Here is a 22,620-nt window from a genome sequence, read left to right on the forward strand (position 1 = left end):
GCCAAGATGACTCAGTCTCCCTGAGGGATTTTTGGTGTGGGGACGTGAAATTAATACATCCGCTATTAGTTTTGTGGAATCAGCAGGACTAGGCAACCTCGTTCAAGAACTGTGGCTGCATTTCATTATTCCACGGGTGAGGGGTCTTTGTGCACATTTCTCTCTCTCTCTGTCTCTCTCTCTTTCTCTCTTTTCCTGCAGAAGTAGGAACACCTCTGTGTAACTCCTAGATCAACTAGGAGAATGATTGGAGGCCTTCTGAACATACTTGGGTCCTCGATAAACACTTACGGTCGCTTTACTGCCCCTAAACGCAACTCCTGGCCCTACGGGGGGGGGGGAGGGGGGGTTCTTTCCATTTTGTCCTAAAGTGTGGTGGGGAACCAGGGCTCTGCTAGCGGGGGAGAAGGAAGGAAGCCGGCTAGGTGTGAGAAGACCCCCCCCCCCCCCCCCCCCCCCCGCCAGTCGGCTGCGGAGACGGGGGCATTTCAGGATGACGGCCAGGGCCGGGCAGGGCGCGGACTTGTGTCCCCTGCTCGCGGACGCCCGCGTGCCGGGCGAGAGCTCCCGGAGCGCCGGGCCGCGGGGACTGCAGCTGACGGCCCGGGGCGCGGCGGCCGGGCGGCCGTCTCCGCGGGCGGGGAGCGAGCGCGTGTGTGCGCGAGAGCGGCGGGCGGCGGCGGGAGGAGGCGCAGGCGCGCTGCTCGCCCGTCTGCAGCCCCGCGCCCAGCGCCGCGTCTCGGGGAGTTGATGGCAGCACCACGGTGCGGCCGCCCTGCCGAGCGCCGAGCGCAGCCACCCGCCGCTGCCCGGGGAGCGTCCAAGATGCGGGGGGCTCGTGGCGGCAGTGGCCGCAGCAGCGCCAGGGACGGGGGCGCGCAGCAGCCTCCGCTCGCCCGCCTGTGCTGACCTGCCTCGCCTGCCCCCAGAGAATGTCAGCCAAGTCCAAGGGGACCCCCTCCTCGTCCTGTCCAGCCGAGGGACCGCCGGCAGCCTCCAAAACCAAGGTGAAGGAACAGATCAAGATCATCGTGGAGGATCTGGAATTAGTACTGGGCGACTTGAAGGACGTGGCCAAGGAACTTAAGGAGGTGAGAGGCGCGGGGGTGGGGAAGGAGTTCGTCACCTTTCGCCCCCTCGGGGTTCCGGTCTGGTTCTCAGTGGGGACCGCCAGATTTCTTAACTCCTAGCAAACTATAGAAGGACGCCTGCAGACGGACTTTCCTTGCTCCGGCGACTCCTGAAAAGAGTTGCTGCACTTTTTTTTTTTTTTTCCTTTTTAATCAGGAAGAAATCAACTAGTGTTTTAATCGATGGACCTGGGATCGTGGGAAGGGCGAACGCGTGCGTGTCTCTGTATCTGTGCGTGTACTGTCGGGGAAGGGGGGCTCACTGGGGGTGTGTCGACAGAGGAAGAAATGAGCAGCCCGGCCGGAGCGTGCAAAATGCTCCTGTCCTGCCCTCTTGCTCCCCCAGAGTCCTTTGGCAAGTCGCTCCTTGCCTGGCAGCCTCCCCAAGCCGGGGCTGGAGGGGGGCCGGGTTCCGGGCCCTGGGCCAGGCCGGGGAGGGCAGCCTGGGGGAAGCTCGGCTCTGGCTCCCCTCCCCGCCTCCTGAGCTGCGCTGGGTGGAAGGCGACCGGGGCTGCAGGCAGGGCAGCCCAGACTTGGGGATGGAGACGGGGGTCTGGGACTTTCTCACTTTCGCAGTTCCTGAAGCATCCCCTGCCCTCCTAACGTCGCTCCCCGTAACTCGAGGCCTTCCCGCCACCCCACCTCCTGCGTTGCTCCCATCTTGTAGCCGCTTGGCTTTGAACCAGGGGAGCGGGGCGCGTGGGTGAGCGTGTGCGCGTGTGTGGTGTGTGTGCACCGGGGTCCTGCCACTTGGCGTCCTGGCTCTTGCGAACCGGACTGTTTGGGTTCTTTCCCGCTGCCCCTTCACCCTCACCCTCTGTTCCACTTCTGGCCTCCCACCCCTATCCCCTGTGATCAGGATTGAAAGCAGCCGGGGAGGTGTCGGGGCTGAGGCTGCGTAACTCCGGCGGCTGCTCCAGGCGAGGAGGGTGGGGGAGGGGTGGGGTCGCCCGCGAGCCCGGCCGGGCGGCAGCTGGTGGCTTCGCGGAGCTGGTGGCCGAGTCCCAGCCCGCTGTTCATCTCCCTAAGGACGGCTGGTGCGGTTCTCGGTCCGGGCGTCCGCACCCGCAGTTGTGCGAGAGCTCAGACTGTAACTTCTAAGGTGGTGGCCGCGGCGGGAAGGGAAGGAGTGGGGCAGACGCGAGGTCCAAAATTGTATTCCTGTTCATGAGGCCAAGTGGGAGGAGACTGAGGGTTGTTTGGATGTCTGGCCTCCAGAGATTAACCTCCTGCATCCAATTTCCAATCCAAACGTGAGGAAAGAGACCCTCCCCTCTCCCCCACAGCCCAACTCCCTTTCTCCCCCGATTTCCCATTACCTCTAGGAACTGAACTCCGCGCGTTACCGAATGAAAATCTGTTAAAATGGCCCATTCATTGGCAGGGTTCGGTTTGCCGGTGGCACATGCCATTTCTGTAGGTTGTTCCATAGAGCATAATTGCCACTGAGGTCCTGAGAGTGGAGATTGATACAGATGATCGGTGCAAGGATCTAACTTGTTCGTGTTTGCAGGGCTTTTCTGGGATCATTGCTTCACAACTGGTTGACAGATGGCGAGGTTATGCATTGACATTCAAGTCTAAAGATGCTGTTCGTTTCTTTGTTATTCTTTTATTTGACGTCTTTGGCAGGCTGTGTTTTCATCTGAAACATTATGGCGTTTTAAAAAATGAACAAATTTGGGCATGTTCCTTTTGGCAAAATTTTGTAGTAGTTGAGGTTTCTACGGTGGGAAGTGTGGGAAACCTTTATCAGCAAAGTCATGTGTTTACTGTCAAGGCAGGAGGCTGGAATTAAGAAAGAAGGCAGTCAAAAGTCTGCATTTATGGGCACATGCTTCCTTATGTTACGATGTGTCACTCCACTGTCTATTTTAGACAGAATAAGTAAAGAGGAACTGCACATGGGCCTGGTTCTGCTTTGCCTCATTATTCTATAGGCTTTTGGAGACCAGATAGATCTACATTGAAACTTTTAACCTCCCTAAGACTCTTGATTAGAATCCCAAAGAAGGAAATCAGAAAATGTGTGGGTCTCTCTTTCCCTCTTTCTGTGTCTTCATTTATTTGAGGCTTTATAAGGGGGGGAAAAAAAAAAAACCAAAAACAGGTCGTTTATTAAGAGTATGGGAAAATGTAAATAATGTACAACCAAGTAAATGAAAGGATCCATCTTCCAGACAGATCCAGAAATAAAATTTTGACTTACTGCTTTGGAATCTTTGATTGGCTGCCAGGGCCTTTTGTGTAAAAATCTTACCCTGAGAGTGAAATTTATGAATGATAAATGATGTCGTGGGATTGTTAATTACTTCTGTGAAGCTATCATCATCCTAGGTTTACGCACAGAGTTGTATATGCTAAGGCTGAATCTCAGAGCATTGGTCATTTATGTAATGTGAATGATAGTTATTTTGAGAACAAATATTTATAGGGCATGTTTAACCTATGACATCTTGCAGTTGTCCAGCATTTATCTTTTGAAGATAATACTGCACATGTGATTGAACATATCTTTGATGTAGTTTTGTATGGAGGAGTAACTTAAAAGTGTAAAATTGCAAACCTTGTTGGTCTCTAGATCTGTGACTTGTAAACATGAATTTCACTGTTCATCATTGGTTAGATTCAGTATTCTGGCAGTTTATCATTGGTATATATTGAACACAAACTGTTATATTTAGAATCTAATTCTTTTATTGTCAATGGTATGCCTTTAGGCCATACTCTATCTTGATATAAATTAGCCATGAGTTCTTATTAACTTGGAACAGAAATTAGAAATAAAAAAAAGTGATTATGACTAGATCACTTTATCAGTCACCATATGGTATTTGTTTTTCTTTTCTGCTTTTTCTAAAAGGCAATATTCTTTTTTGAATATTCCATTTTCATTCTTACATAAACTCTGCACCAACAATACTGGACCTGTGTTGGAGGTTATTTTGAAATTGCTTTTCTTTTCAGAAGTTTTCTGGACTTGAGTCATTTGAAAATTCAGGTATTGGAGTAGGTTCGAACATAGTAGTGACTGCTTGAAACACGTTACTAATTAGGACAAAACTATGATGAGTGTCTTCTATGATTAGTTATTTACTGATCATTGCTTCATCATTTATAATTGGATTATATCTTGGAAGAAAAGGAACAGGATTTCTGGAAACTCTAAGGTCAGTTTTATTCTACCCTCGGTATTCAATAAAATCTTAAATGATTTTCAGAAATAATGAGGATCTTTTGATCTTCTATAGTATAATGGAAAAGCCTTACGCATAATTCAATGTATTTACTGAGTACCTACTATGTGCCAAGTACTGTATTATCTTTTCATGGCTACCAAGAAGAAGAATTTATAGTTTCTGGTCTCAGTGACCTCAAAACATCAGTTTGGGATGCGTTTTAACTGTCTTAGACAACTAGTGTAAAAAGGCATTATTACTGCTTTTAGTGGCCACTCTCACTCTGATCTAATGGGCTTGAGAATAAAAAGCAGAATTGAGAATAAGAATTAGTGTGTGTAGATTTATACAATGATATTTGCTGTGTACTTAGTAATGTAGCAAGACTTTGGTGAAGAAAGTCGAAGCTTAAAAAGGATGATAAGACAGAATTTTAAGGACCTTACAATTTATTCAGATTGTCATGATTGACACAAATGGATCAATGCCACATACAGGAGATCACCTTTCCAAGTCTTAAAACTGGACGTATTGAGTTTTTCATGAGGGATTAATCCTTTGGGTGGATGAAGAGTCAAAACAGAAGATTTTAGATCTTTGAGATGTGGTTACAATTTGAATAAGTAGAGAGGAGAAGAAATTAACAGGGAATAGCATTAGGATACAATATTAATCCATGATGCTTTTTTCTACACATTGGAAAAAAGAAGAAAATAGTGGTGAAACTGGAGTTTTAGGGATAAAATTAGCCATCATTGATTTATTAGGTGTGAGCATGTACTTTTTTTTATATTAAGAAAAATAGAAAAAAACTACTTTTTAAAAATAGTTGTCAAATAATCTGACATCTTTGGGTATCGCTTTGCCTATTATTTTATGAAGATCTCACTGGTAAATTGTTTTGCATCAAATACTGTTGTTAATATGGTATCACAGATCTTGTTAGAAAGACACTGAAATACGTAGTAAAGAACCTTTTTGATTTGGAAACAAAATTCGTTGCTGCTTTAGCTATATTCTCCTTTAGTTTAGACTCATTATAATTTTGAACTTTTTTGCCATGTTTCACTTTATAATGTGAAGTAATAAGGCTGCTAATAGGTTGAATATATGCATATGTTACATATTTGTTTAATGAGTATAATTTATTAAATTTAAATATTTGATAAATATGATTATATATGTGTATTTAGATACACACATTATATGTATACACATATACATATGTATATATATATATAATTTATCTATTTATCTGTTTATTTATTGCTAAGCCTTTTAAGTAGATATGTCTCTCATAGAGAACCCAGTTAAGATGAGTTATTCTTTCTGCACCCTGGAATCACTTAGTGACTGGACTACTTAGGTGGGAAGCTATGTCAGTAGTGTGACTGTGGACTGGAAAGCACTCATGATTTTTCTTATGAGGTCATAAAGAGAAATAAATTAAACTTAAGTTTAATTTTGAAAAGTTTGGAACCCCACTGGAAACGGTCCATTTGGACACTGAGGGAAACAGAATTGACAGAATTAACAATTACCTGCAAAATATTTTTGTTCTTTGGGGTACCTGGGTGGCTCAGTCGGTTAAGCACCCGACTTCAGTTCAGGTCATGATCTCCTGGTCTGTGGATTTGAGCCCAGCATTGGGCTCTGTGCTGACAGCTAGGAGCCTGGAGCCTACTTCAGATTCTGTCTCCCTCTCTCTTTCCTCTCCATCCCTGCTCGTGCTCTGTCTCTCTGTGTCTCTCAAAAATAAACACTAAAAAAAAAAAATTTTAATATTTTGGTTTTTAAATGTTTTCCTCTTTTCAGATGGCTTATTCACACCAAGTTCTGTAGTTTATTGCTCTAGGAAATCCTACCAAATATTTTTTGGTTAATAAGTCCATGCATGTAAAATTCATTACTAGAACAAATTATAGAGAATGATCTCTGGAATATTTTCCAAGTTCTAAAGTTGTGAATGAATGAAATTTCACAGTTCAATCAATTGTACCAATAACTATACTTTTACGACACTATGCAACAGTCCGACTCCTTAACCTCAAGTATATTTACAAAATGCTAAAATGGTTTTTTATTTTTCTTGTCTTAAGCATGACGGTTTAGCATGTTACTGGAAGAACGAATGGTTCTGAGAAAATAAAGATAACCAATAACCATGTTTCACTGTCTCTATTTTCTATGCATTAAAGCCATTCAACACTCAAGGAATTAGCTGATAAGAAACTCAAGCAACCTTAAACCAATAAATAGATAATGTGCTTCAGGCAATAGTGAACTAAATAGATAATAAAACCAATGCCATAGGTTTCATGTTTACCTGGATTATGTTTTTTCTACCTTTGCTGTTTTGAGGATCTCAGGTATTTAAATCAAAATGTAGCAAAAGAGATAGAATTCCAAGTTTGAGTAAAACATATTTTATCAAACAAATTAAACTACAGATCCTTCTATGGAACTAGTTCATGAAAAATTTCATGGGCAATTTTTGGGAATTAGAGGGCTCGAATTCTAATAGGCGCTAATTCAGTGGTGTTTGAAATGTGTGTAACCTACCTCATGCCGAAAATAGATTAGTAAACAACAAACAGTACTTTTTTCCTTTTAAAAAAGCTTAAAATTTATTTATGTATTTTATTAAGAATTTGTGGGGTTTTTTTAATCCAACTTAGGCTCACAGCAAAGTTGAGGTGAAGGCACAGATTTCTGGATACCTCCTGCCTCCACACAATGCATTGTGTCCCCCATTATCAACATCCCCCACTGGAGTGGTGAATTTCTTAACAACTGATGAAGCTCTACTGACACATCATAATCACCCAAAGTCCACAGTTCATAACATGGCTTTCTCTTGGTGGTGTGCAACTTTGGGTTTGGAAAATGCATAATGACGCGTATCCATCTTATGGTATCATACAGAGTATTTTTATGACCCTAAAAATGTTCCGTGCTCTACTTATGCATCCCTCCCCTAAACCCAACCCCATGGGTACTTTGTTTTAAAGAACTAATTTCATTTGTTTTTCTCATTTCAGAAGCAATAGAGTATATGAATATCATAGAAAGTTTGGAAAAAACTAAAAATTATACAGAAAATTAAAATTATCTTTAATGTCAAATAGAAATAGATATGTTAAACATTTTGCTATATTTCCTTTCAGTCGTTTTGTATGCATATTTTTAACATAGATGAAGTCATAAAATTATGAAATTTTATGCAGTGATATTTTTTGCTTTCTTAAGGAGTATTAGATCATAATGATTATATAGATCTGCTGTAAGTTACTGTATAAATCCTCTAATGTTGGACATTCTATCAATTTATGAATTTTTGTGATTGTTAAATATCACTAAAAATTTTTAAACTGCTTTGGCAATGAAAACTGCTAAGAGCTAGATTTTTACTCTCCGCCTTAGTACTCTTTAAGTATATTTAGTTATATTAAATCTTCTAATACTCAAAACAGGCATATGAGAAAGGTACTACTGTTATGCCATTTTACAGATGAGAAAACAGAGGCCAGAGATAAGTCACTTGCCCAAGGTCACTTGGGAGACTTCAATGCCAGGCATTTTAGTGCTAGAGCCCCGACATTTAACCACTAAGCTCTATGACTTTTCCTAATTTGTTGTTGTTGTTGTTGTTTACACTTTCTTAGAAGTCAAGAGTGTAGAAGTGTTTGAGCATTTGATCCATATTAACAGTTTTCCGGGGAATTTTTACAAATTTTTACTCCCAGCAGCACTATATATAGACATTGTTTCTTTTCTTCTTTCTTTAGGTAAAATTAACATACAACGTTATATTAGTGCCAGATATACAATGTAATGATTCAACAGTTCTGTAAGTTTCTCAGTGCTCATCAAGATAAATTTACTCTTAATCCCCTTCATCTATCTCACCTATCCCCTCACCCCTCTCCCCTCTGGCAACCACTGTGTATTTAAAGAGTGTGTTCTTTTGTTTGTCTTATTTGCTTTCTTTGTTTTTTGTTCTGTTTCTTAAATTCCACCTATGTGCAAAATCATATGGTATTTGTCTTTCTCTGACTTTTATGGACCTCCAGGTCCGTCCATGTTGCAAATCACAAGATTTCATTCTTTTTATGGCTGAATAGTATTCCACAGCATATATATCCCACATCTTCTTTATCCACTCATCTATCGGACACTGCTTTTTAAATTTTATGTGAAGCTAATAAATCTTTTTATTTTTGTTTTGTAGTTAATTATTAATTTGTGGTAACAGTCATTGGTTTTGTGACTTGGCAGTCAATTTTGGGCACCAGTCTCAAGTCAGAATTAACAGTGAGTTGATTAGACCTTGAAATTTGCATCATCCAAATAAATATGTGCTGCTGAATTAATCTTGGACTATTTAGTATTAAAAAATGTTAATAAAATACTACTTAGTTTTTTTTATATCATGACAGCAAATAAAGGAGCAACTAATACGGGAGCTTACTGATATATAGTATTGTGTGCTACTGTTTCAAATTAATTGGAAAACTTTTATTTTCTTTTGATGCTATCAAACGGTCTCAGAAGGGATGCAGTATCCTTAAGTTTTCTGAGATGTTTGGAGTTTCATAGCATTCTGCTATGACTGATGAAGAGAAAAGCTTGTTTAACTCTCTACCAGACACAAACTTATTGACCCGACTAAAAGGCCACATGTATTTTTATAATTAGATTTCTCATGTTACTTTTGGTGATGTCGATTGTAAGCCACCCCTCTTCCCATGTACATAAGGGATACAAGAAATAACCTTATTCTAAAATCTTGTTTTTTACCAATATAATATTAACAGAAGTGTTTTCATTTTATGCAAAGTTAGTTCATTAGGAAGAACTGCTTTAAACTAAAATTTCCTGTAAGATCTGGGAACCTAGAGTAAGTGCTTCTTTGGCACTAAGTGCTAGAAAGTAACATTAATTAAAAGGAGGAAATAGACATATCTAGGTAATGTCCCAGCAAAGCACACTCACAAGGTGGCCTGTCAACTCAGGAAAGATGTAGCCTTACATGGCATTTTTATTTATTTATTTTTTTTAATTTTTTTTTCAACGTTTATTTATTTTGGGGACAGAGAGAGACAGAGCATGAACAGGGGAGGGGCAGAGAGAGAGGGAGACACAGAATCGGAAACAGGCTCCAGGCTCTGAGCCATCAGCCCAGAGCCTGACGCGGGGCTCGAACTCACGGACCGCGAGATCGTGACCTGGCTGAAGTCGGACGCTTAACCGACTGCGCCACCCAGGCGCCCCCATGGCATTTTTATTTTTGAGAATGAAAGAAGATGCAGATTCTAAAGGAAGTGAGCTTCTAGACCCCGCTCTAGGTAAAAACATTGCCAACTTGAAGACAGAACTTAGTATTTATGATTTTTGTCTTCTCTCTTGCTGCTTTGCAAATGCTACTTCAGATTGGCATTTGGGATAAATGCTTACTTGTAGAATAATTGAAGTGAGCCAAATTACATACCTGTGCCCAATGAGTCAGTTATTATTGTGTTTGGCACACTATAAACAGATTCTCAGCTACAGATAATGTGCGCCATACTTGCTTAGAGAAAACAAATTTAATGATTTCCAACAGGTTCCCTTCTCTAGTACTACACAAAAGCTAACAGGTATGTTGGCCTTTATTTGCCTCTTGCCTAGTATCAAATCTTATCCTAAGATTTCCAACTGTATTCATGCTGTGGAAAAATAACAAGTTAATATCTATATCTATCTATCTATCTATCTATCTATAGATATAGATATATATCAAACTAATTACCTTGTATCAGTGATTCTTAATTTTTCCTCCCATATAACAGAGCCCTTTGAAAGTTTGACAAAATCATGGATATTTCTCCTGGAACAAAAGCTCACAAGAAAATAAGGTTCCACAGATACTGAGGGAATCTCGGGTAGGTGAGAACAACTCTGGTGATGAGACAAAACAAATGATTGCTTGTGTGTTTTGTTTTCATTTTTAATTTTCAGGTAGTTACTTGAAACCCAGCTCCGTAATTTTCAAGATCAAAAGTCCTGGGTATATAAAAAGAAAACAAAAGAAATACTGATGGCTGTAATCTGATGGTTTTTGTGCCAGGGAGCAAATGGGCAGTTTATCCACAATTTACTTCAGATACACACACACATGCGCGCACACACACACACACACACACACACACACACACACTTCACTACTCTCCCCAGAGTATAGAAAGCTTATGTGTCTAAAGGTTATGTGACAGATATATCATACGCAGGACAAAATGTTTCCAGAACTTATTGTAGATTAAGCATATTCTCTTAAAACTGGTCCCAAAAAGTATTTTTCCTTTCCTGTATGACATTATTTCATGAAGTAAGAAAGATTTATTGAATACTTGGTTTATGTAAGACACTATGCTGTAGACGATGAAGCATACAATCATGAATAAGCTTAAGGGACTGCACCTGAAGAAGGTCATCTTTCATAGGGAACCACCTCTTCCAGTGTGAAAGAAGGCTCTCTAAAGCAATGTGGAATGTGTAAAGGGCCATAACGTTAATTCTAGAATGAAGAATGATGGGAGAAACATTCATGTCACTTACCATTTTAATTGATTTCTTTCTGCTTAGGACACTGCTTAGTAAAATGTGTGGTAACTCCTGTAATGATACCTAATAATTTGGGGATATGAGCACAAGCCTTTCCAATTCATACATTTGTTGCTTGGTTATTCCACGTTAGAACAGTATTCTTGGATATGATGTTAATATATTATAACATCTCAATTCACATTACAAACACCAGAAATCTCTTTGTGAGACAAATCTCCCCAGTGTTCTCCATTGCCAAGTAAACATGTATGTGGTTGGAAACAATCAGCAGCCAGTTACTGTTCTCTGTAAAATGTGTTAAAATAAATCATTAATATTTTACATACATTGGGGCAACCAAACTTATGTTAGTATGTAATTTAAACATTTTAATTAAATTTCAGTAAAACAGCTAAAAACTGTGACCATGGCTGAAAAAGCTATCTGGGTAACCATTTCTTTTTTACTTTTGATAGTGATAAAACAATAATTGAAAACAACTTGTGATTTTTTTTATTAAAAAAATTGTTAATGTTTATTTTTGAGAGAGGGAAAGAGAGAGAGAGAGAGCTAGCGAATGGGAGAGGGGCAGACAGAGAGGGAGACACAGAATCTAAAGCAGGCTCCAGGCTCTGAGCTGTCAGCACAGAGCCCAATGCAGGCCTTGAAGTCACGAACCATGAGATGATGACCTAAGCCGAAGTTGGGCACTTAACTGATGGAGCCACCCAGGTGTCCCAGAAAATAACTTGTGATCTTAAAACTTAAGTATCAGCAATAAGTTTATTCCATTATATAGAATAAAGTTTAAATTTTATTATCCTTTGATTGGATAGCTGGATGTTTTTGACAAATATTTGGAATTACGTTTTTTTTTTTAATAATAGAAAAATTCTGAGGCTCTGTCATACAGGGAGGGTAACATCATGTAGACAGGGAAGTTCTCAGCCAGACCAGTTGATTTCATATTGCTCTGCTGTGCAGTATTGGACATGTTTCTTAATGTCACTCTGACTTCATTTCCTCTTTAAAACAGCAATGGTAATGATAATATTACCTACATTAAAGACTCGGTATAGAGATTTAAAGACTAATTATATATAAATCACTTGATTAAAAAGTTCTCATGAATAGAGTGAGCACTGTATATGTATCTATAATTATTGTTACTATTCCTTGAATTTGTCTGAGCCTCTTTATCCATTTACTCAACAAACACTTGTTTGGAACCTACTGTATGCCAGGCACTTTTCTTGTTGCTGGGGATATAGTGACCTAGAAAAGAGACAAAATTCCTTCATGGAGCATACACAGAGGTTGCGGAGGGCATGAGGAAGACAGACCAACATAATTGTCAAGCCACATCAAATACTCAAAATCCACAAGTCCTGTAAAACAAGAGAAGATTATAACGGGAAGAGCGGTCACAGAGACGAGGTACAGTTTTAAATAGGATGGTCCAGAATAAGCCTGGCTGAGAAACACACATGACGATGTCAGAGGAAAAGCTTGAAGGTGAAGGAATATCCTGTGTGTACATGTAGGGGAGCCCTTCTCCAGGTGGAGGAAACTGCAGTCCCAGGGCCTCACAGGAAGCATGTGTGCCGGGTATTTGCAGAAGAACAAGGACGCCACTGTGTCAGGAGCATATGTGCAGGCATCAGAGGGACACAGGGCAACATGTCTAAGGATTAATACTCTTGGAGTCAGATGGGGGCTTTGTAGTTTTGATCAGAAGAGTGACTGGATCCGATCTATTTCCATGTTTTCATCTTTACCTTTAATCTCTAGTTCAGGCTTCCTCAAACAAGGCTTTATTGACATTTGGGGCAGAAAATTCTCTGGTGTTGAAGGCTGTCCTATGCATCGTAGGATATTTAGTAGCACCTCTGGCCTCTACTAACTAGATGCAACCAAACATGTCCGTGTGAGAACTAAAGATGTTCCTAGACTTTCCAAATGTCTCTTGACATTTATTTTATAAATAAACAATTGTAAAATTGTTCTATTTTACAATTTGGGGAAAGGAAGAGAGACTCAGAAGGGACAATGGCAGTGGCCAAGGCTAAGTGCTCCTATTCTTGCCACTCATAGTTCCCGAGCGAGGTCAATAGCAACCTTGACTGGAAGGAGGGGCTCTTCACCTCAACTGTCAGTGTGTTTAGACTTCTGCTGCCTGTTCCACTTCTGTAGACATAGGAGGGGTTTGAATGGTGTCTCAGCTCTGGGGTATAGCACAGGTTACAGAATAAATACGGTGATGGTGATGATGATGATGATGGTGAAGGAGGAGAAGGAAGAGAAGGAGGAGAATGAGAAGAACAAGAACAAGAATGTGACTGACATCTGTTCAGGTACCAGAAGCTGTTCTGAGTTAATTCATTGAATCACCCTCATTAGTTAACCTGTGAGGCTATTACAAGGTTATTATGAGGTTGCTCTATGTATGGAGAAGCTGAGACAGAGAGGTTCACTCATGGAGAGCAAATGGTAGAGTTGGACTTTGAAGATTTCTCCCTTTAAACCATCGTCCATCATCAGCTCCTCACTTTCCAGCAGGAACACAATTTCTCTTCTGTGATCGGGTTTTTAACTTCAGTATCATCTCTTTTTTCCTTTCCTTCCTCCTCTCCCTTCTCTACTTCATCTCTCGCTTTCCACGTTCTTGTTCTTCCCTTCTGTCTCCTCCTCTTCTCTTCCACATTTTTTTGTTCCCTTCTTTTTCCTTTGGTTTCTAATCAACTTCTTTGCTATAACCCAAGGTCTTACTCATTTATTCATCAGTTTTCTTTGAATGCCTACTCTAAGCAAGGCAATGGAAATAACATAGTAAGCAACGTATGCATGACCCCTCCCATGTGGAACTTACATGTTAGTGGGGGGCCGTCATTTCAAATGAAGACAGAACTAATATTTATTAAGGAGCATCAAGGGCACAGAGAGAAAAGTACATGATGCAACAAGAGCATAACATCACTGATGAGTCTTGTATATTTTTGCTAAACAGGGGATTTCACATTGGCTGCTGCCTTCCTTCCCACGGCCACCTCTCTAATCCCTTTGTGGTAAACTTCATGGATGATGTTTTAATAGCCCTACCACTAATCTCCTTTGTTCTCTGCCAGTTCATCCTCTAAACACAGGCGAGATTAATCTTCTTAATGTGCTGCTTTCTTCGGGCCACTCCCCTGCTTAAAAGATCGTACACTATCCTCCTGATACTTAAAATGTCAAATGAACAAACCCAGCCTCCCAGCTTGACATCAGGGTCCCATGTTTCCTATTTGGCTTTATCTCTGGCTTCCCTTCAGTGAGTAACTGGGAGACCATCCCTGACAATCATGACACCATCTCAATTCTTTACCTGACTTGCATTCTATAGTCTTCATGTTTCGAGTCACTGTGTCACTGCTTTGCATCTGCTGGTGTTGTTAACGACTCTTCCTTATTTGTGCTTTTTTCAAAAGATCTAGTAATTTTTTTCTCTTTTAATTACTAACCATGTCATCTTCAGTAAAGCATTTTTAGGGGCATCTGGGTGGCTCAGTCAGTTAAGTTTCTGATTTCAGCCCAGGTCATGATCTCACGTTGTGGGTTTGAGCCCTGCATTGGACTCTGTGCTGACAGCTCAGAGCCTGGAGCCTGCTTCAGATTCTGTCTCTCTCTCTCTCTCTCTCTCTCTCTCTCTCTCTGCCATTCCCCCTCATCTCAAAAATAAATAAAAATTAAAAATATTTTTAAATTAAAAAAAACATTTTTAAAGTCTCACTCTTGTTGTCTGTTGAGGAATTTGAACTTGAGGGTCCATTTCCCAGTAATACTTATTAAAGGTGTTAAGGGTTGAAAGCCAGTCATTCCACATATGCAGGAGAGTCTGCTTCTGATTATCTACTCAAGAAAATCATTAAGAATCTTCCACATCTCTTCTGTACCTTCACTTTTTCACTCTGGTCCAGAGGATTCCCCTCTGCGTACAAATGAAAATAAAGATGATAGTACAATCCTTTCCTGACCTGACTCGCCCTGAAAATTACCATCCTAATTCCTGGTTCCCCTTTACAAAACCTGAAGAGTCTTCTCTTCTTACTATCACCTCTTTGTCTAAACTCAGGCTGTTATTGTCTAAATTCAGGCTGATCAGACATATGCTGTAACCACTGGACCACACCTGCCTCTATCTAGGTTGTCAGTGAATCCTCATTTAATCATACTTGATTTCGAATCCTCACTTTATTTAATCTATTGGCAGCATTTGACAGTCTCCTTAATATTCTGTCTACTTGGCTTGAAGAATGCTATGCTTTTCTCACCTGATTTTCCTTTTTCTGTTACCTTTACTTATTCCTCCTCTCAGATATCTGAATACAAATTTTGATCCTCTTTTGAAAAACAAAAAAACAAAAAAACTATTTACACTCTTCTTCTTAGTGTTTGTATTCACTCTTGTGGTTAAATTCCATGTACAGGTCCATGATTTCCAAATTCGCATTCCAAATTCCTGAAGCAGTAGCTGTCATGTGAGCTGTGCTCATTTAACAAATTAATGAATAACTGGATCCCTTCAGACTCTTTTTCCATCAAAGTTCTCACAGACCCAACCATTCCCTTTACTTTCCACTGCATATCTACTAGTTCCAAAGAAGCGAGTTTATAGTAGATGCTTATTAAACAACTTCTGCATGGATTTTTTCATCTTCCAATTACATGTGCTTATAGTAGGTTGGCTGGAGGGAGCTTTTGTTTCCCCTCCTTTGATTTCAGAATCTACTTAACCACACTAAATGCATCTCATTCAACTCAACCCACATTCTTAACTTTTGAAATGAACAAAGGACCTCCCAGTAATAGCACATACAGTGAATGCTTACTTTGTGTGAGGCAGGCTATTAAAAAAAATGTTTTTTAAGTTTATTTATTTAGAGGGGAGTAGGGAGGGACAGAGAAGAGAGAGAATCCCAAGTAGGTTCCACACTGTCAGTGCAGAGCCTGACATGGGGCTCAATCCCACAAGCCGTGACATCATGACCTGAGCCAAAATCAAGAGTTGGATGCTTAGCTTACTGAGCCACCCAGGCACCCCGAGTGTTAAAAAAATATTAATTCCTCAAGTCTTCATGCTTCTAACCACCCAACCTTTGGTTCCATGTTATCCCTCCCAAACGGAAACTCTGGAGACACCTTGTCTCTATAAAACCCTAAATGAAGTGTAACCTCTGGGCTTCACCACCAGATAAAAGTCTGGCTCTGATTTGAAAGTGCCCATTATTCCCTTAGGCTCAGAGATGTCATTTTAAACTCTTTGAAGTGCTTCAGATATAATTCTGCTCTCTTCTGAAAGAATATGTAGATTAAAATGAGAAAGTATGTCTACTTTTTACAGCATTCACTGTGTTTTGCTGCTTTTTGAATATTGTGTACCTTTCTTCCAAAGAGGCATTTATAAATTTTAAATTAACTGGAAAATGACATAGAAAAAGGGATAATTGATACTGTTTAAAAACATTTTAATCATTCCACCATGTCCATAAGAAATAAGCCAGCAGTTTGTTGCAAAGACCCAATATTATGTAAAACACCCAAGAACTAGGTAATATCAGTATTTGGCTGCTTCTTCTTCTTTTTCTTTTACTTACTCCCTCTAGTGTTCAAAAGTATGAGTACTTAAAATTAGCCTATTGAGATACTGAAGGATGCACATAAATGTAGAAATAGGGCCTTCTTAACGTTGTTGTTGTTGTTGTTGTTGTTGTTGTTATTTTGTGCAGGAGGTTATATTGTCCAGTTACTGAACTTTCAATGTATTATATAAAAAACATATTCCCTCTTCCACTTTCCTGTGGCGATCTGGTCTTGTCTGTTTTTTCACGTGTGTATTTTCAGTCCATCTGCTTCAGTGAAGGGAGAATATTGAACTTCTTGGATTCCATCTTTAAAGACAAGACCATATTGAAAAATTGTCTTCAATTTTAAAACTAAACTCTAGGTTTCAGTTGGGCAATTTGGATATGAACAGAAACCTTTTCACATGCTAAATACAAAGTGAAAAAGAAAACCTATATGAACTAGAGAAATGTGTTTGTACATAGAAATTAAAATATTTAAATAGTTGACATCAGATTTCTTTAATATATTGAAATATTATGTAAATGCAATGGTTTTACACTACCTTAAGAAATAACCACAATATCCCTAGGAGTAACAAATGAGTGAAAAGAAGTGATATATATTATTGTCATTTACTATAAAATATTAATGATTTCTTAACACATATAGAAAATAAGATAATTAAATTATTACTATTTGTCAAGTTTTAAAAATCAGAGGCTCTTGTTTGAAGTTAATTTTTTTTCAATTTTAATGTTTTTATTTATTTTTGAGACAGAGAGACAGAGCATGAGCAGGGGAGGGGCAAAAAGAGAGGGAGACACAGAATCCGAAGCAGGCTTCAGACACTGAGCTGTCAGCACAGAGCCCAACACGGGGCTCAAACCCTCGGACTGTGAGATCATGACCTGAGCTGAAGTCGGATGCTCAACTGACTGAGCCACCCAGGTGCCTCTGAAGTTAATCTTTCTAAATTACATATAATTATGTCACTTATATTTGGTTAATGCCCTCCAGTCATTAAAGTACTTTGATACCTTCTATTTCAGTTACTCATCATCATATGATATAAAAAAATAGACTAAGTTACTTTTAGTGACTCTAGAGATACTGTTTTCTGTCTACTCTGTGGAATTTATGTTCAATACTTGAGCCTTACCAGGCTATCTTGTATGCCCTCGAGGACAACTTTTTTTTTTTTTTTTAATATGTAGAATAACATGGCACAACATACCTCTTTGGGGTTGTTTCATTACAGACAGTGTGCACCACGTTGAGAGCTTAACGTCTCCTTCCTGAAGTCACAAATACTCATAATGTCTAATGAATTCCATTGCTCACCAGTAAGTAGCCTTTTAGGTTACCTGGGTTCTCATAGTCTCCGTATTGAATACTGGGTTGGCCAATAACACTTCTAGGGTATTTTTTCGTAGGGGTTGGGGGGAGGGATAGTTATCAAAAACTGTCCAAATTCTTATCCATAATGCCTTTATTTTTGTCATTTCACTAAAAAGTGGTCATATCTTGTATAGTGATAATTTATTTATTACCAAACACAGTAAACTCCTATGTTGTCATATTTAGCTTTTTCTTAGATTTGAAATGTTTCTGGGGTGCCTGGGTGGCTCGGTTGGTTAAGTGTCCTACTTCAGCTCAGGTCATGATCTCATGGTTTGTGAGTTCAAGCCCTGTGTCTGACTTTGTGCTGACAGCTCAGAGCCTGGAGCCTGCCTGGGAGTCTGTGCCTCCCTCTTTCTCTGTCTATCCCCTGCTCATGCTCTGTCGCTCTCTGTCTCTCAAAATTAAATAAAAATGTTAAAATTAAAAAAAAAATTTGAAATGTTTCTAACAATATGATATTGTTATTAGTTCCTGATCTTGTGACTTATTTCCTCAGGAAAATTAATAAAGAAAAAGAAATTTAATGAAGAAGAATTGATACCTGAACATAGTTGCGTAGTTGCATAGAGAAAAGAAAAACAGAACAAGGGTTATCATTCAATGGAAAATATAACCAAAAACTTGTGATGTTTAGAGTTACATAATTATTGTTATAATATTTAGTGAACTTGAAGGTAGACTGTTATTACTAAGTTGACACAGAATGATGATTGTTTTAAATTATGAAGAAATCTAAACCAGTTCGGTATTTTTTAGTCATAAAATTGGATCTCATTTGCAATTATAATACGAAATTGTCTTATTTCATGCTGTTACTAACAGTAAAGATATGAGGGCTGATTGAATTCATGTCTTCAAATTCATCCTCTAAGCCACCCTGTATAGTACTCCTCAACTTAACATTGATCTCAAGTATTTTTTAGCCATAAAGTACATAGCAGACACCACTTTAGCTGACTTACTTCCCTTTGTTATTTGTTAATTTTCAAGATACTTTAAACACACTTTACCAGCCTTTTAAAATATATCATTATAGGGGTGCCTGGGTGGCTCAGTCGGCTGAGCGTCCAACTTCGGCTCAGGTCATGATCTCACGGTCCTTGAGTTCCAGCCCCGCGTCGGGCTCTGTGCTGATGGCTCAGAGCCTGGAGCCTGTTTCAGATTCTGTGTCTCCCTCTCTCTCTGACCCTCCCCTGTTCATGCTCTGTCTTTCTCTGTCTCAAAAAGAAATAAACGTTAAAAATAAATAAATAAATAAATAAATAAATAAATAAATAAATAAATAAATAAATAAAATATATCATTATAGATACTTTCCATTATTAGTATAGGAGAAGTATTTAGTACATATGTATGCATGATAACATTGTGTAGGAAGTCTTTGGGAGATTGTTTTTTGAAAGTAGAGTTAAAAATGTTAATACATTAATATTTTCCCTATAAATTATAGAAAGCATATTAATTTTATAATGTAGGTGGGAAGTGATGCATTATCATTGCTGGGAATATAATTAAAAAATAAGATGGTTCTGTAAATTTAAGAAAAGCTTCTTAATAGAAGTGTTACTTCCATGCGCAGAATTTGGCTGGGGAAAAAAGGAGTTAAAATTTTGTATTCTTACGCAATTAAGTGAAATTTATACCAGTTTGCCTCGAATATTTCTTTTCCAAAATAAATTTTGAAATAGTCTAGTGATTATTCAAATAGGTTTTCCTACTCAAATAGGTTTTCATTACTAAAGAGAACCAAGAAATATCCATATTTGATTTAATATCTGATCTGTCATCCTAACAAAAAAGTGAGTAATGGCTCATTTTTTTGTGTATTGCTGTAACTGCCATAATTTTAGTATATTTTAAAATGAAATTTAGCAAGGGAACAGAAATTAGATATAATTATCTAATAAGAAAATTGCCATCCTTTTTTTAATGAGCAGATTCTCCACCAGGCATTTTCTTCTTTACAATACAGATGTATGCTCTATGAGAGTAAGGGCCTTGTATGGATTTTATATTACTTTACTTTATTGGTTTAAAAGAGCAGCTCCTATCAGGTAGTAGCCTAGCAAAGTATATTTAATGAATACCTATAAAAGTAAAGTGTAATAACATTTGTTTCTTGATAAGTATATAGAGCTATAAAGAGTGAATAAGGAATTTTCAGTATCTGAACATCTCTAATTTAAGTCTAATATCAAGTCTCTTTGCATTGCTGTATTTCAGAATCCAGCTATTGTATTGGCTAAGGTAGGCCAGATTATACTGAAATAATAAATGAACCCTGAAATATAGGTGTAACTCAACAAAAGTTTATTTGTCCAATACACTGTGCTCTCCTATGCAAGTTTAGTTTGGAATCTGATCCAAAGAGTCGCTCAGGGACCCAGGATCTTGTGTTCCTGCTATCTCAGCGCATGGTTCCCAGGCAAAACATAATGCAAGGAGAATATATTGCATTTAATCTGCAAGTGACACAGATTGCCTATGCGTACAGAATCACAGTAACAACCTAAATCAAAGGAAGTGAACTCTTCTCATAAACCCATGATGAAGAAAATCAGTTGGGATTTGATGAACCCATTGTTGTCTTGGCCACTAGACTCTTTCCAGATTCTTGTGTTTCAGAATAAGGTTTATGGAATGCTCATTTCATTGGATAGGTTTTACACACACACACACACACACACACACACACACACACACACACACACACAGACACACACACACATTCTTACATACACGGAGCATTTGTCAAACTCAATAAATTTGGCATTATTTCCTAAACTTATTGGAGTGAAGATTCTGCTTTTTGGGAGACCATCTGTCAGAATTAGTATTCCATGGCACAATTTGAGAAAACCCTCTTCTTGATCAAATAGGTTGAATAAATCACAAAATATGTCATAAAATAAGAAAGCTCATTTAATGGATCTTTAGCCTACAGTAAATTTGTGGACACATCACTTGTGAGTGTATCTGTCAATAAAACCTAAATAGAAAAATAATGCACCATTTAGCTTATTGTGAAAGCAACTTTCTGACCATCTCAAGTGTCAGAGCACAACCATGGATCTGAAAATAAGAGAGAAAAGAAATGTAGGTCATGGACTTACGTGATTCTTAATTACTTTGTGTAGAGATCATGCACTGAAACGATTTTTTTTTTATTCCAGTCAATTCCAGCTTCCTCTTGGTTGGCACAAAATATTAACATGAGATTGTTTTCAGTCCATAGCAAGTTATAGCTACCAAATTAGAAAGTTGCAGGTTTTCTTTTTCCTCCAGAGACTTGTAAACTGGCAGTAGTGTGAAACAAAAGCATCACAACCAACAATTAGGAAAAACCCAGAAGGCCCATTAAAAAGCAAGCAAACGCACAACGATGACTAACCATATTTTTAGTAGGAGAGGATATCTCTCTATTCCACAATTATTCAAGTTCTCCAAATAAAGTTAAATTACCAGTAGCATGCTCTGTTTTGAAAAGACAGGCAAATACATAAAACACTCTAAATGCCATTTCAAGTACTGAAAGTAAAAAATAAGTTTCATTCCTTAAAACTGTAAGCTTCAGAAATAAGAGATGTTCAGAATGTATCTTTGCTTCTGTTGATGTAAATTAGAAGACAGTGCTATAATGCTGTTTTGAATTTATAGAATAAAATGTGTCATATAGATTTTTATTTCTCATTTTCTCTCTTAATAACATGGCAGTTATGCACTTCTAATTTGCAGTTACAGTGAAATCTTAATTAACTTGCTAAACTGTTACATTTTGGGATAATTTTTAGCCCATTTAGAAGAGTAGATTTTAAAATGTTTCTCTATATCTTGTGTAATAATTGCACTTTTGTATCAATTTGCATCACATTTTTCCTTAAATTGTTTTCCCATAGTTCCCGAAAAAGTGTCAAGATAAATAGTGATTATCCTCACTTTGAGGCATTTTCTTTGTAAAAAAATTAGAAAAGGACTGTACATATAATTAGGTATACTTTTCATCATATGTTTGTTGGAAATGCATTTTGGATGATGGCAAATGCCATCATAAAGCAGGCATTAATAGGATTATTTACGAGCTTGTAACATCTGCTGTATGTACCTGCTGTGGATTTCCTGAAGTACTATTAAATGAAAGCAATGATGTATCATGCAAAGTATAGACCAACTGCAGTGAAATTGTTCACCACGAGTTACTAGTGAATCTTTTGCATACGTTGGTGTAAACTATGTCTGGATTTAGTATTTAATGTTTTCTACTGTCATATTGAATTTAGCATGATGAGTGACTTGAAAAGAGTGGAAAATGACTAGGTCCAATGATTAATTTTCTTGGAAATGTCTTAGTTTGAAAATGCCTTAGAAATACTTTACCTTAGGAGTGCCTAGGTGGCTCAGTTGGTTAAACGTCTGACTCTTGATTTCAGCTCAGGTCATGATCTCAGGGGTTCCTGAGTTTGAGTCCCTTGTTGGATTCTCTGCTGACATCATAGAGCCTACTTGGGATTCTCTGTCTCCTTCCCTCTCTGCTCTTCCCCCACTTATGTTCTCTCTCTCTCTCTCTCTCTCAAAAATAAATAAGTGAACACTAAAAAAAGAAATATTGTACCTTAATCATTTTTTTCTTTTCTATATATTTTTTAGGTTTATTATTTATTTTGAGAGAGAGAGAGAGAGAGAGAGAGAGAGAGCGCATTTGGCAAGCCAGCATGAGTAGGGAA

At 38.7% G+C, this 22,620-nt stretch overlaps 1 protein-coding gene across 2 annotated transcripts in view; it reads left to right on the forward strand.

Annotated features, from left to right (window-relative positions):
* Positions 1-659: 659 nt before the first annotated feature.
* PRR16 (proline rich 16) overlaps positions 660-22,620 on the forward strand; it is a 303,196-nt gene continuing 281,235 nt past the window's right edge. The window contains exon 1 of one of the 2 annotated variants that reach the window (XM_045486753.1): positions 660-1,091. In XM_045486753.1, the coding sequence (XP_045342709.1) occupies positions 933-1,091 (159 nt within the window). In that variant the 5' untranslated portion in view covers positions 660-932. The remainder of the gene's footprint in view (positions 1,092-22,620) is intronic. The other variant, XM_045486771.1, reaches the window with a different exon arrangement.

This window comes from Leopardus geoffroyi, chromosome A1, assembly GCF_018350155.1.
Source record: "Leopardus geoffroyi isolate Oge1 chromosome A1, O.geoffroyi_Oge1_pat1.0, whole genome shotgun sequence".
Taxonomy (NCBI): domain Eukaryota; kingdom Metazoa; phylum Chordata; class Mammalia; order Carnivora; family Felidae; genus Leopardus; species Leopardus geoffroyi.